General features: G+C 35.4%; 3 protein-coding genes across 3 annotated transcripts; 1 reads left to right on the forward strand and 2 right to left on the reverse strand.

Moving 5' to 3' along the window:
- Positions 1–2034: 2034 nt before the first annotated feature.
- Positions 2035–7860, reverse strand: LOC108845427 (putative disease resistance protein At4g11170). Its single transcript, XM_057004891.1, has 4 exons — positions 7285–7860; positions 5979–7089; positions 5182–5484; positions 2035–3124 (listed from the first exon to the last, which is right to left on the reverse strand). Exons 1-4 carry the CDS (start codon positions 7752–7754, stop codon positions 2255–2257), a joined length of 2754 nt encoding a protein of 917 aa, XP_056860871.1. The 5' UTR covers positions 7755–7860; the 3' UTR covers positions 2035–2254.
- A 101-nt stretch (positions 7861–7961) lies between these two features.
- On the reverse strand, positions 7962–11293 carry LOC130509175 (preprotein translocase subunit SCY2, chloroplastic-like). Its single transcript, XM_057004892.1, has 13 exons — positions 11105–11293; positions 10432–10926; positions 10253–10341; positions 10083–10162; positions 9899–9988; positions 9725–9816; positions 9535–9618; positions 9265–9406; positions 9009–9125; positions 8777–8906; positions 8566–8689; positions 8361–8467; positions 7962–8274 (listed from the first exon to the last, which is right to left on the reverse strand). Exons 1-13 carry the CDS (start codon positions 11190–11192, stop codon positions 8185–8187), a joined length of 1728 nt encoding a protein of 575 aa, XP_056860872.1. The 5' UTR covers positions 11193–11293; the 3' UTR covers positions 7962–8184.
- Positions 11294–12217: 924 nt separating this feature from the next.
- On the forward strand, positions 12218–13651 carry LOC108845865 (FBD-associated F-box protein At5g38590). The gene is made up of 4 exons (XM_018619057.2): positions 12218–12490; positions 12583–12759; positions 12863–13029; positions 13126–13651. The coding sequence occupies exons 1-4, from the start codon at positions 12349–12351 to the stop codon at positions 13432–13434; spliced, it is 795 nt and encodes a 264-aa protein (XP_018474559.1). The 5' UTR covers positions 12218–12348; the 3' UTR covers positions 13435–13651.
- Positions 13652–13689: the final 38 nt, after the last annotated feature.

Raw genomic sequence — 13689 nt, forward strand, 5'->3', positions numbered from 1 at the left:
CATTTATCGCAGACGACTTAGATTTAAGTCGTCCAGAAGACTAAAGGTAATCGTCTAAAGAGGTCACTTTTGCAATTGAAAATTAAAAGGGACGACTTAATTCTAAGTCGTTCCGGCTTTGTTTGTTAAAAAAAAAAATTCAGACGACTTATATAGAAGTCGTCTTACGAAAAACGGGCTAGTTTTGCATTTGACCGAATCGTGTCAGATCTTTGACTATTTCTGGACGACTTATAAATCAGTCGTCTCTGGAAAGTAAAAATTTCAATATTTTATTCAAACTAGACGACTTACACGTAAGTCGTCCCAGGTTAGTTTTGTAATTGAAAAATAAACTTGAAATTTAACTTTCTCCAGACGACTTAACTAAAAGTCGTCCAGCTAGCGAGACTTAATTTAAGGTCGTCCGGGATAAGCAAGGTTTGGGACGACTTAATTGGGAAAAATTCTGGACGACTTTGCTTTCCCCGACGACTTTAAATTAAGTCTTCTGACGGGACGACTTTATATTATGTCGTCTTGGTAAAATTAAATTATGAAGTTTTATTTTTCAACTACAAAACTAACCTAAGACGACTTACAGTTAAGTCGTCTAGTTTAATAAAATATTGAAATTTTAACTTTCCGAGAGACGACTGAATTATAAGTCGTCAGAAATTAGTCAAAGATCTGACACGATTCGGTCAAATGCAAAACTAGCCTGTTTCTCGTAGACGACTTATATATAAGTCGTCTGGACTGTTTTTTTTCACCAAACAAAGCTGGACGACTTAGTTTAAGTCGTCCGTTTGACCAGAAGACTCATCAGTAAGTCTTCTACATACAGATGACTTACTTGTAAGTCTTCTACGCGAACAGATTTTGAAAAAAATTCAAATTCGTACCTTCAACTAGGTGAGATGACTTTGTTTGCACACAGGGTTTTCTCCAACCACCCAGAACCTCAAACGAAAGCAACCGTAAGTCAAAACGAAAGAAATATGGCTCCAAACAATTTTGAATCAAAAGCTTCAGTTTTTTGGATGAATATGGAGAGAAAGTGAAAGAAATGTTGTTTTTAGTTCATAACAATTGAAACAGAGAGAGTGTAAAGAGATTTACGTGCATTAAAAGGCATTAAAAGCTCCAAACAGTTCGTACAAGGTTGTTCCCACTATTCATGGCAGTGGCAATATTGTAAATACTTGAAGAAAATGAGGTTGAGACAGTAAAGAAGCCATTTTCGAAAAAAAAAAAAAAAAGGGTTAATGGCATTTTCGTAGATAAAATGCAGATGTGGGGTTAAAAACTCAAAAAAAAATGAGTCAAAAGAAAAGGTTAGTTTTCTGTTTGAATTCAAGTTTTGAGTCACTTTTGCAATAAGCCCTAGGAATTATGCATTAATTAATTTGAAAAGACAAGATTATTACAAGGAAAGACTATTAATAGTTTCAGTGGCATTAGAGTGTAAATAACTTGAAAAACTTAGGGGTATTTTATATGTGTACTTCTGTTTTAATAAAGTAGATAATGTGTTAACCTTTGGGTAATGGTTTGGCTAATTGTGAGTACTGATAGATATAGAATATATTTGTATACTAAAAGTATTGCAAATGCTTTGGTAGGTTCTTAAAGTTGAAACTTGACACACTTGAGTCTATGAAATTTCCTGGTCAGACAATGATGCGGATGTGTGTTTGAACCTCAATACAAATCATCTACCCAATCTAAAACAAAACTATAGAAACTCTAAACCAAACATATATAATCGCTCATGTTTCTTGAATCCCCGTCATACACCATACCTCTTCAAAGCTTAGCTTAAACTCGGCATTACATTGTAGGCAAGGCATGGTATGATCTATTGAGTTCAATGATATGGAACCGACCTGTAACCAATCAATAGAGATCTCAACAAACACAGAAATCAGATTTTTTTTTTTTTTGAATAATATGTAAAATTTATTCAGAAAAAGTATTTGTTACAGCTATTGCTACTTTTAGCTAGGAAACTTCCTACAGAACAGAGTACTTTTGTTTTGACTATCTAACAGAGAGCCAAAGTTGCAGTATTTCTTCATGGTGCCGAATCCTTTTAGAGATGAGAAGTAGACATTGGTTTCGAACATGCCTATCTATCATAGTAACCAACACTCACAATGTCAAACATGTTTCAGTGTTGCTTCAACACATTAGTACAAGACTTTTTACAAACATGAAACATACGGATGATAAAACTAGCTGTATAAACAATCAATAAGAATAAATAGACTCATCACTCATCATCATCATCATTACCATGCCATTCTTCCCCCTTTGTTAGTTGGTCGAACCAAATGAAATTACTCTCAATATTGCTGGATACTGGTCTTGATGAATTCAGAAAGGGAAGCTTACAGTGACGTGTGATGCAATCCGGGATTGTTTCAATATAACCATCCCTGAAATAAAATGGTCGAGGAAGACCAGGAGTTTGGATGTCTCCCATTTCCATCACCAGATTATGACAGAACCGAGAGCTCTCGAAGATCTCCACAGGAAAGTTCACAACATTCTTGCATCCCAAGAAATCAAGCGTTTCAATGTTTTCCAGCCTAGAAATACAAGAAGAGATGCTTCTCAGCTTCATGCAGTTGTTCATCAGTAGTTTACTTAGCCTGTAGAGATTCTCGACCACCCGCGAAGGGACTTCTTCGATCTCTGTCCTGCTGAAATTCAACCATTCTATAGTGTTTGGAAGACATGGAAATGTCTTGAGGTTCTTGCAGCCTGACATGTCCAGTGCTGCCAGATTTGGCCAAGACATGATTGTTTCCGGAACTTGTTCTATTGCGGTTTCTGATATAGAGAGAAATCCAATATTGGAAGAAACATCTGGAAAAGTTGTTAATCGCGAGCATTTATCAAGATTGAGAATGCTGAGAGATTCCAAGTTGATATTTGTTGGAATAGACTCTAGCTTTGAGCAGCACTCCATTTCAAGAACAACCAGTTTGTTAAGGTTCTTGACTGAGGGAGGTAACTCCACCATACTGCTGCAATGACTGAGACAAAGTTCCTCCATATTTACCGCTTTTGAAAGATCTGGAATCTCTTTTAGATTCTCAGACATACTCAAGTCCATATGTGTCAGACTTCTAAGAGGCTAAATTATGAAAAAAAAAACAATAAGATTAATATATTATGAGAGCTGAGATTATCTAATCTATTAAAACAGAGTCTTATTTAAAACTTACCATGGCATCATTTAAATTTGGACTTATTAAAACATGTTGTGGCTAAATAAATGCCCTTAATATACAAATCTAATAATATAAGTTAATCCATCATTTACGTTTTCTTTCTTATCTTTTATTCTCATCATCGTTGTGTTCTCACCTTCTCCATCTTCTTCCTCTCTTTCTCATTTTTTGTATAGATTGATCTAAAGATTGTTAGCGATTCAAATAGAGATGAATATGCACGTGATTTGTGTTTTTGTGATTCTAAGTTAGGTTTACCAATTATTTTTGTTGAGATTATGGGTGCTGGTTTGCAATGAGTGCATGTCGATCTAAATATGAAAACTGGTGATAATGGTTGTTCTTAGAAGTGTTTTAGGTTGATGCTCTACTGTCGATTAACCAAAGCTATTTCTGGGTATATGATAAGTTTGACCCCACAACTAACAAAAAGTAAGCTCTTTTGGGTTTTGGTTTATTGTACATTTTTGTACATGTTTGTTTTCATTTTGTTTAGCTAGATCGATGTATTTTTTACTTTCCTCTGTTTGTATTTATAATTGATTGACTAATGGTAAAACAAAGTTCAATCGACAGTGGTGGAAACAAAACTATATTTGAAAGATAATAAAATAAATCTGGAATAATAAAATCTATTCCTAATCATATATCACATTTAAATTTGAAAGATTCTATAACATCTGCAAAATAACTAATAAGCTAGGTTTGTGGAACTAATACTAAAGTAAGATATTCTTCTTAGTTAAAATTTCCTAAATATTAAATCGTAGATATTCCTCCTATATAGGAGTAAAACTCTCCAAAAAAAATATATTTATATTTCCGATCATATATTTTAAGAAATAAAATTGTAGCAATTAAAACCAAATGTTAACTTTAAGAAATAGTCAAGTACTTACAAAACATAGTTCAAATAATGTTATGTTAATTAATTATAAATAGTCAAGTATTTACAAAACATAATTCAAATAATATTATAAACTATCTAATAATTAAAGTTAAAAAATTGTTTTTATAAATAAACAAATAAAACACTAACGTTAAATTCCATAAGTCAAATTTGTTTTCAACAAAGCATATAATATTACAGCATAAATTCAAATAACCTAACATTTTATTTAGTAGATTAGATGAATCAATATATTTTTATTTTGTTTATTTTAAAATAAAACAAAATAAATGAAACATATAATCTTTGTTTCAGCTGGTCATATGTATACTATTAAAGCAGATAGATGACTGTTTATGAATATGTCCTTGAAAATTTTCTAATTAATTATAGAAATTGTATGTATTTTTTTCCCAACATTATTTGCAACAAATCAAAAGTCATTATTTTGTAATTATATTAAAGAATATTTAATATAATTCAGTTTTTAATCTTTTTGAAAATTTTGTTTCCTAAATATTTACACCATATCTTTCCAAAAAAAATCTTTCACATTATTAATTACATTTATTAAATGAAACCTCAAAATAAAATCAAGTTGAAATAACAAATGATTAAATCAACAAAATCATAATATGGTTCTCAATTATCTCAACTCCTTAAAAATAATTTCATTTAAAATAAAAACTAAATCACATAAATTTAATTTGATAAAATTATAGAAAATGTTTTGAAACGCACAAATGAATTTTTCAATACAAGAGTGTTGAAAATATAAAATATTTTATTTAAATTAAAAATCAGTGTAAAATAAGTTTAAATTCGGTTTAAATAAATAAAATCATATTACGGGTTAGAATTATTTAGAGTCTTCTAAAATTTAGTCATATTCAAAATAACAAAGATAAGTCATATAAGTAAATTTAAGATAAATTTCATAAAAAGTTAAATATATAATTTATCAAAAATCATAATTTTTATTACGTAAAATAATTTTCCGACAAAAAATATTCCCGCCCTTTTTAAGGGCGGGTCAAAATCTAGTTGAACTTTATTATTGAATTTGCTTACTTGTTCTCCTTCCCATAGCTTCTCAAGCTTGCTCTCTCTTAAATTTAGAACAACAAGAAACTCTGGACGAAAACTCTGAGGCAGTGCTGCCGTGGGATATGCATCCCAATGCAGCAGCCTAAGCTTACGGGGAAGGTAATCCAAGCCTCGAGGTAAATGCAGCTCGGTTTGATCTTTACTCAACGAGGACTTGTAGAATTTTAGAAACATCAGGTTGTGCATCCCACCAAAAGATCTTTCGTTCAGAAACCACTCAGTGATCTTTGATAAGTCTAAAGATATTCCCAAAACAGCTCCAGTGCCCTGAAACACACACACAAGTATTAACTGAAACTAATGTTCATGCAAAGTACGCATGCATGTTCAGTTAGTTCGGACTTTGGTTAGTTTTGTTTGGCCGAAATCTCGCTGAATTGTATCGAAAAAATTGGTTGGTTCGGTTTTTGGTTAGTTGGATCTCAAAAAATTTCTGCTGAATTTAACTGAAGTTTTTAATTCAATTTAATTTTGGTTTAAATTGGTTAAAAATTAAAAAAAGAATCAGCTAAGTTTCTTTATTTCGGTTTGGATTTTGGTTAGTGGTTTGGAAATTTGGTTAAGATCGATATAGTTTGGTTAATTTAACTAAACGATTATCAAACCGAACTGAAAAACCAATTTTTAAATTTTCGAATTGAACCGAACCTCCTAACTGAACTGAAATCCTAACTTTTTGGTTCAGTTCAGTTGCAGGCCTAATGCAAAGTGACAGTGACTTAAAAAGGAAAGTAACTTGGAGAGAGAGACAATTGACTTACTGTGTTATCAACAAGTACATCATAGATCTCTGAAGCATCCACCAAGAAATGACGTTTTCCAGGCTCGTCAACAGATTGTGCACAAACAACTTCTCGGCCCAAGTGTTGTAGCAAACTATGCATCATAATGGTGCGATTGCATCTCAACATGTATATGAGAGATCTATTGGTCAAAACTTGTAGCCCAAAGTTGACATCCAAGCCAGAACTTGCGAGCAAAAGCTTCACATACTCAACATTCTCACCGCTGAATAAACACGCAATATGAAGGAATAAGGACTTATCCCTATCATGTAAACCATCATAACCGACACGTAAAACATTCCTAATATCCTCACTGAGACTGGTTCTGAGTCTAGGCAGCGCTGACTTTTGCTCATCCTTGTTCATCCCTCGCAGAGATGACCCCAAAACCTTCAGAGCCAGGGGAAGATAGCCAGCAAGATTTGTAATTTCACTAGCAAGCTCGACATAACCATCTGGAGCAGAGCTTTTTCCAAATGCAGATTGGCAGAAGATCTGAAGAGCTTCACTTATAGATGGAAAACCCATTTCGTATATGAGATTGATCCCATGCGCTCTCAGAAGCCGTTTGTCTTCCGTCGTCACGATGATCCTACTTCCGGGTCCAAACCACTGAGAATGTTTCATCAAGTCATCAAGCTGTTCTAGTTTGTCAACATCATCAAGAACAACAAGAACTTTCAGATCCTGCAATCTTTCCTTTACCAGACCTAACTCATGTATCTTCATGTGCCTATGATCAATAACTTCAGACAGAAACTGTTCTTGCAAACGCAACTTGAAGCCATCTCTGTCCAGTCCTGTTCTGATATAACACCCTCTAACATTCTCCACAAAGATAGAGTGTTGGAAGTTTTTAGAAAGCTGGTTGAATAAAGCTCTGGCAACTGTAGTCTTGCCAATACCTGCAGGACCCCAAATCCCAACCATCTTCACTTCATTTGATTCCAGACATAACAGAGAATCCATCTCTCTCATATGAGCACTGATTCCGACCAGATTGTCTGAATCTCCTCCTGATGCTGCGGAGTTCAGTTCATTTGAAATGCTCATAGCAATCTTTTCAACCATATCTGCTTCACTGTCCCTATCAGAAAATATGAAAATGATTGCTTCCACTACCATTATCATTTTTAGTGAGAATCAACCACTCATACCAAGCATAGTTTGGGATATTTTGATTAAAAACCAAAATCGAAATCTAAAAACCAGAAACCAAAGTCCGAAAAAAATGAAAAACCAAAATTTAAAAACCAAAAACTATTAAAAACAATCAACTAACCAGTTTTGAGAAGACTCGCCGGCTATATCAGCCACATAGACCAAAGCATCTCGCCATCTCTGCTTCACATCCTCTGGTTTGCCTTGACATGCTTCCTCAAATGCCGTTCCAAATTCTCCGTTTAGATTCCTCACATGAGATGGATTAACCTTGTAGAAAACGGGCATAACCGTTTTGCTAGATTCCTTGATCTCCACCAACTCATCCAAACACCACCTAGAAGATGCATATCTCTTGGACAACACTACAACCGCAAACCTTGATTCTCTGATAGCCTGTACCAGCTCAGGACCAATCATTTGGCTTCTCCTGATATCGTTATCTATGAACGTGCGGATTCCCTTTCGCCGGAACTCCTTGAGAAGGTGACTGAGAAAGGTTCTGCGGACGTCTTGGCCACTGAAGCTTGGGAACACATGGTGTCTCCAGTGGCAAGGCTGCAATGACAAAGGTGAAGAAGAATCTGCCATGAGAGAAAGCTTAAAAGTCAAGTTTGAGACACGCTTGGAAAGGTAAGATAGATGGATACATCTCTGAACTCTATATTGAATTATTATTATACTATATTGGGTCAACACTTTGAGACACGCTTTCCACGTCGAGAAAGTTGACTTTATGTCTTCTCTTTGCGTCTACAAACAAGTTTTGTAAGCAAGTATAAATCAGTTATGGGGACATTATTTCAGAAAATTTTATTGATATATGATAATTTTCGTTGCTGTTGTAGTAAGTTTTCTGATATTGCAAATGCTTTGGTAAGACAATGATGCTAATGTGTATTTGAACCTTGACAATACAAATCATCTACCTAAAATCTAAAAAGAAACAAAAAAAAAGCTACAGAAACTCAAAACCACCAAAATATATAATCATCTCTCATGTTTCTTGAATCCCCATCCATCATACACCATACCTCTTCAAAGCTTTGCTCAAACTCGGCATTACATTGTAGGCATGGTAAGATCTTCTGAGTTCAATAATGGAACCAACCTGTAAAAGCAATCAATAGAGATCTCAACAAACATGAAACCATAATTGTTAACTGAAAGATATTTGAATGCACAAAGAACTCTTACGATGATTAACACCGACGTAAACCCGATAGAAAAGCCTTGATTGATGCTGCGTAGATAGTGATCAAGTACACTAGATGATGTTGCCAAAAAGCTCAACAGAAGACCTCCTGATTCGAATCAACCAAACCAACACTTGGTCTTAGAGATTTATATATATATTAAAAATGAGTAAGTCTACAATGCAACAACAACAACTTAAGCTTACCCCAAAATCTAGTTGATGCTTGTATCTTCGTGAGGTACTCGATTGTGGCTCTCCCAGGCTTTATGTTTGGTATTCTCGCTCCCATTTTATTTAAGTAGTCAGCTATCTCCTTTGGCAAGTTGGCCTGCATAACAGAACATGTAACCCTGCTTAATAATATTCATGGAAGATTGAAACTCAAGACTGAGAAAAAAGAGTAACCAACACTCACAATGTCAAATATGTTGAAGAGAAATACGAAAAACGCATAGACTGAGTAGTAAACCCATGGTGGTGCTCCAATTGTGCTTTCAGGGTTTAATATCTCCTTCACGTGTAACAAGAAAGGAGAGCCCAGAATGCTGAAAACAATACCAAATCACCTTATTACATTAGACAGCCTTAAGATGGTAATAACAACAAAAGAAGCAAGCAAGAAACAAGAATGTTTCAAGGGATTTTACCTAGCAAGAATGCTGGGAAATGCCAAGAGATAAGTGGTTGTAAGAACAGGCTGCATTCCAGCTGGGTTAATGTTAAATGGTATGTATGGCTCCACCTCTGTTATTGGAGAACCTTCTCTGCTCAAATGGCAAAAGCATAGCATAAAAAAACAATTATATATGAGTAAACCACACGTTAAATTCAGGGTCCTCCTAGCTTTATTGGTAACAATTACAATCATACAACAATCTTTTATCCTACAAAACTGATGATTACCTCGAAGCAGAAGCAAGTTTAAAGCCATAATATTGAAGCTTTATCTTCCTGCAGCCCTTGGTAACAACAACAGCGAACATAGTTACTACCGTGAAAATGCCCAGCACGCCCAACAAGTAAGGCAACCAATTCGTAAAACTTCCTGCAGAAGACAGAAGAATGTCTCTTTCTTCTTATAAATCAATTGAGTAGAGAGGCGAATGATAGTTGCTTCCAGGAGATGTGGGAGATATTGGGGAAACATGGAGTAAGAAAAAAAAACAAAAGTACCTGAGATTTGATTAAGCATCTTGTGTAAGGTCTCTGTGTAGCCCGTCAATATTCCCACACAAATGATTAGAGATGATCCATGACCTGTAAAAATGCACAGAAACAGGTTATGAACATGGTAATCCATTTCAGCATCACCATAAGATACCAATGGGTACGATCAAGCATAGAGAGATAGATCCAAAAATACCAAATCCAGATTCTGATATCGTATCACACAGCCAAGTCATCGTCATTGCACCGCAGACTAGCAGAGACGCTGTCAACATTACATGCTTGACCCTGAACAAGCATGAACTCTCTTACTTAAGATGATAGAATCCAAAAGCAACATCTATGCTACTCAGAACGTGAATAAACTTACTGAGCTGTGGCTGCAAAAACAGAATACTGGAGAGAAGTGCAAGCCACCACTATACCTTCCACTATCGCAAAGAAAAACGATAGCCACCATCTAAAGCAATTCGAGGGGAGAAACGATTTAGTAACTTTTGTTTTAGAGAAGCACACAAGTCACAAGAAGATGTGTACAAACAAGCTAAACACACATATAACTCTTGATCTTCTCGTGACCATCTAATCCTTCCTTTCGCAGCTTCACCAATGATGGAAGAACGTGACAAAGCACCTGTGCCGAAACACAATTTCATTATCACTTGATACCATCAATCACAATCTTAATACATAAATAACCCACAGTGTACAGAGAGACACTAACCTGCATGATTATGGATGCTATTATCTGTGGACTGAGCCCAAGCTGGAAGAGAGAAAGCTTGATCTCTGCTCCAAACTCACCCAGTTCCTCTACCAAAAAAAAGTTGTAAACCACAAACTCAGATTTTTCATCCGAACAAGGGGACTATATAGGACACAAAGAGGCATGAGAGCACTCACCAACAGAACCTGAGACAAAGCTAAGGTAATCCTGAGGTATCAATCTTCTGTCAAATCCAGGCAGAGGGATAAAATATCCAACACGGCTAAGCACAAGCAACACAGCCGTCACAAACAACCTCCTCCTTATCTCACTCTTAAAGAACCTTTCCCCTGCGCTATTGAGCACTGAACTTATCCGGACGAAATCAAGAAACCTGTTCCTAAAAGACTTTGGCCTGTTATTGTTATTATCCTCAAGTGCTTCGGACACAACAGAACTGCGTGGCTCTGGAGGAACAATCTCCACATCCAAAGCACCTGTGTGCATCTCATCGCTTCCCACGGATTGCTTATCTGAATAACTGATGGAAAAACTCTTCCTTTCTTTTGTAAAGAGATGTCCTCTGTTCACCTGTGTAAAACAGGTTTCTCTCGTTCTTGAGAAACTCAAACTCGTAGTAGTAAGGCATCTTCTTCTTGATCCAAATGGTTGAGAGCACAGAGATGGGTCCCCTGCAAAAAAAAAAACACCAATTGAAACCTCAAATTTGCAGGAATAAGAAAAGTAAAGTGGTGAACTTTATAGCAACAGTGATAAACCCAGTGCCCTCGATATTAGGTTTGAAGATTTGAGGACTGTGTCCTGATAAGTCTTCTACGTAACAAGTAATTCTGAGGAAGAGAGGCTTACGCTTTGAGACGAAGCCATAGGAGGAGGATTGGGGAAGCGAGATAGGTCGAAGATGAGAGTGGAAGAAGCAAGCTTGGGAGGAATTCATGGAGAGGATGAGAGATAACGCGGCGCAGAGGCAAGGAAGAAGAAGAACATTAGGGGAGTGTGTGTTACTAACTCTCCGAAAATATCAAAAAATGTTTTTCTATCGTCGCTCATCTTTATTATAAAGTAATGTGTTCAGTGTTTAATTATAGAGTCAATTAAACCAATCTTTGTACGTACGTGTATATGAAATGTTATTTATGATTTCATAATTTAGATATATGAATAAAAATATTTCTATCATAAATATGAAATAAAAATTATATGAATAACTGAAAGAAATATGAAACAGCTTTTGCAATTTATCTATCTTTTTTTTTTGTTCACTTGAAATTTATCTATCAAAATAAAATTTATTTTTAAAAAATAAAAATAAAAACTACTAGCTACATGTATAACTATATTTCAATTTTTTTATCGATAGGAAAATAGATAACTAATTAAAAAAATCAAAAACCAACAAATTTTTCAAAAAGTTAAAATATATTGCAAAATCCAAAATCAAAAATTTAAATAAAAAAAATCCAAAACCAAAAACAAAAAAAACAAACTAAACAATCATCGGCTTTTAGCCCAAATGAAATATCAATCTGATCGGTTTGCTCTAAGACTGACTCTATTTGGTCGATCAAATTTTCTTTTCGAACCGAACCGTTCGACTGAAAATACAAAAATTATCAAAGAGTTGGGTTTTCGGTTCGGTTCGGTTCGAATATATAACCGAAACCAAATAATCAAACCCGATGGGCTTTTGATTCTTTCATCTTCCTCACTCGACTCGTCTTCTCCCTTCCTTTCCTTGGTACTTGATTTACGCAATTGGAGAGGTCAAATCTATAATTGGCGATTCCATTAGATACTTGAGTCGTAGTGACTGAAGATACCTGCAAACAGAAAGCTCCAAAGAGGTAAAGATGAATATGATTTATGGTTTAATAATAATAAAAAAAAGACATACTTCTTAGCTAATCGGCTAATCTTAGTTTTACTTAATAAGTGATAAACACACTCAGCCTGAAGGCATCAAACGGTGGGTTGAAATTGCAGTTTCTCGCAATGTACGTGACCTGGATATTGATTATTATTTAGGTGATGGTAACATATTCCCGAGCAGCTTTTACACCTGCAACTCGCTTGTGATCTTGAAACTCAGAGGCATGGCTCTCATAGATGTTCCCTCTCTGAAAACTTTGGATCTTCAATATCTTACGTACCAACATGATGACTCTCTTCAAGGGCTTCTTGATATATGTCCTGTTCTTGAAGACCTGTCGGTGAATTTTTGTGAGGAACAACACAGTATGGGAAAGATCACTTTTTTATCATCCCAACTTTACAGAGGTTATCACTCTTTGTGCCTGATGACTGGGATTTTGATGGGTATGTGATAGATATTCCTTCTTTGAAGTATTTCAAACTGGTGGACTGGAACTATTGGAGACATGATGACATTGAGATTAAAGATATGCCTAAGCTAGAGGAAAGCATATGTGAGTGTTGTATCCTCTGTTCTCAAGAGTGTCATTGGATCCATCACATCTGTCAAGCATCTTACTATATGCTCAGAGGTAATTAGAGGTTTTTTCATTTAATCCTATTTGAAGTCTTTCACTCTCAATTGTAGGATTTGTTTACTAATAATTTTTTTTTTGATGTCGTGTGGTGATTAAGATCCCAAAAAGTGGTCGGTGTTCGATCTTGTGTATAGTGGTGGTTTTGTTTTCAATCAGCTTAAACATCTGAAGCAATGTGTGTGCAAAAAGAATTCGTCGCATCTTCTCGACCAGTTGCTCAAAGATTCTCCTAACTTACGAGTACTAGACATCTCTCACATGGAAGTTAGTTTCTTCCCGTGAACTCTCTTTTTCTTTTTCTGTGGAATGTGTAGGTTGAGTATCGTCTCTCTATCTAAAGTGTTTTTTGCTTGGTGTCAGAGACACGGGTATGATGGGCTTAATGAAATGGTTTGCTGGAACCAACCGAGCCCTGTACCTGAATGTCTGTTGTCGAGTCTACAAATTTTGAACTGGTCAAGATACTTTGGGAGACCCCAAGACAGAGATATTGCGGTTTACATCTTGAAACACGCTCGCCGCTTAAACAAGGCCAAAATCATTGCTGATACAATGGAACATAATGTTCAGAACCTTGAGATGATCACGGAGTTGGCATTTTCTTCCCGAGCTTCAAGCAGATGCGAACTTGTATTTGTTAAACAAGGCAAAGAAGATCTTATGTGGTAACTACTTGAAGCTACGGAGTACGGACAATGGATGTGTTTAGTGAACCTCTAGAAATGTACGACTCTGCTATGTTGTTAGTTTGCTTGTATGGTTGGTCTTCCATCTACTGACAAATGTTTTGTATGGGTGAATGTTTTGTATGGGTAAAATAGCTTTCATACTCAATTTTTTAATTAACCATAGTATCCGGCGACCGAGATTAAAAGATTATTCTATAGATCTTAGATGTACAAGTTTAAATTAACACTATTTTAT

Source organism: Raphanus sativus, chromosome 3 (assembly GCF_000801105.2).
Source record: "Raphanus sativus cultivar WK10039 chromosome 3, ASM80110v3, whole genome shotgun sequence".
NCBI lineage: Eukaryota > Viridiplantae > Streptophyta > Magnoliopsida > Brassicales > Brassicaceae > Raphanus > Raphanus sativus.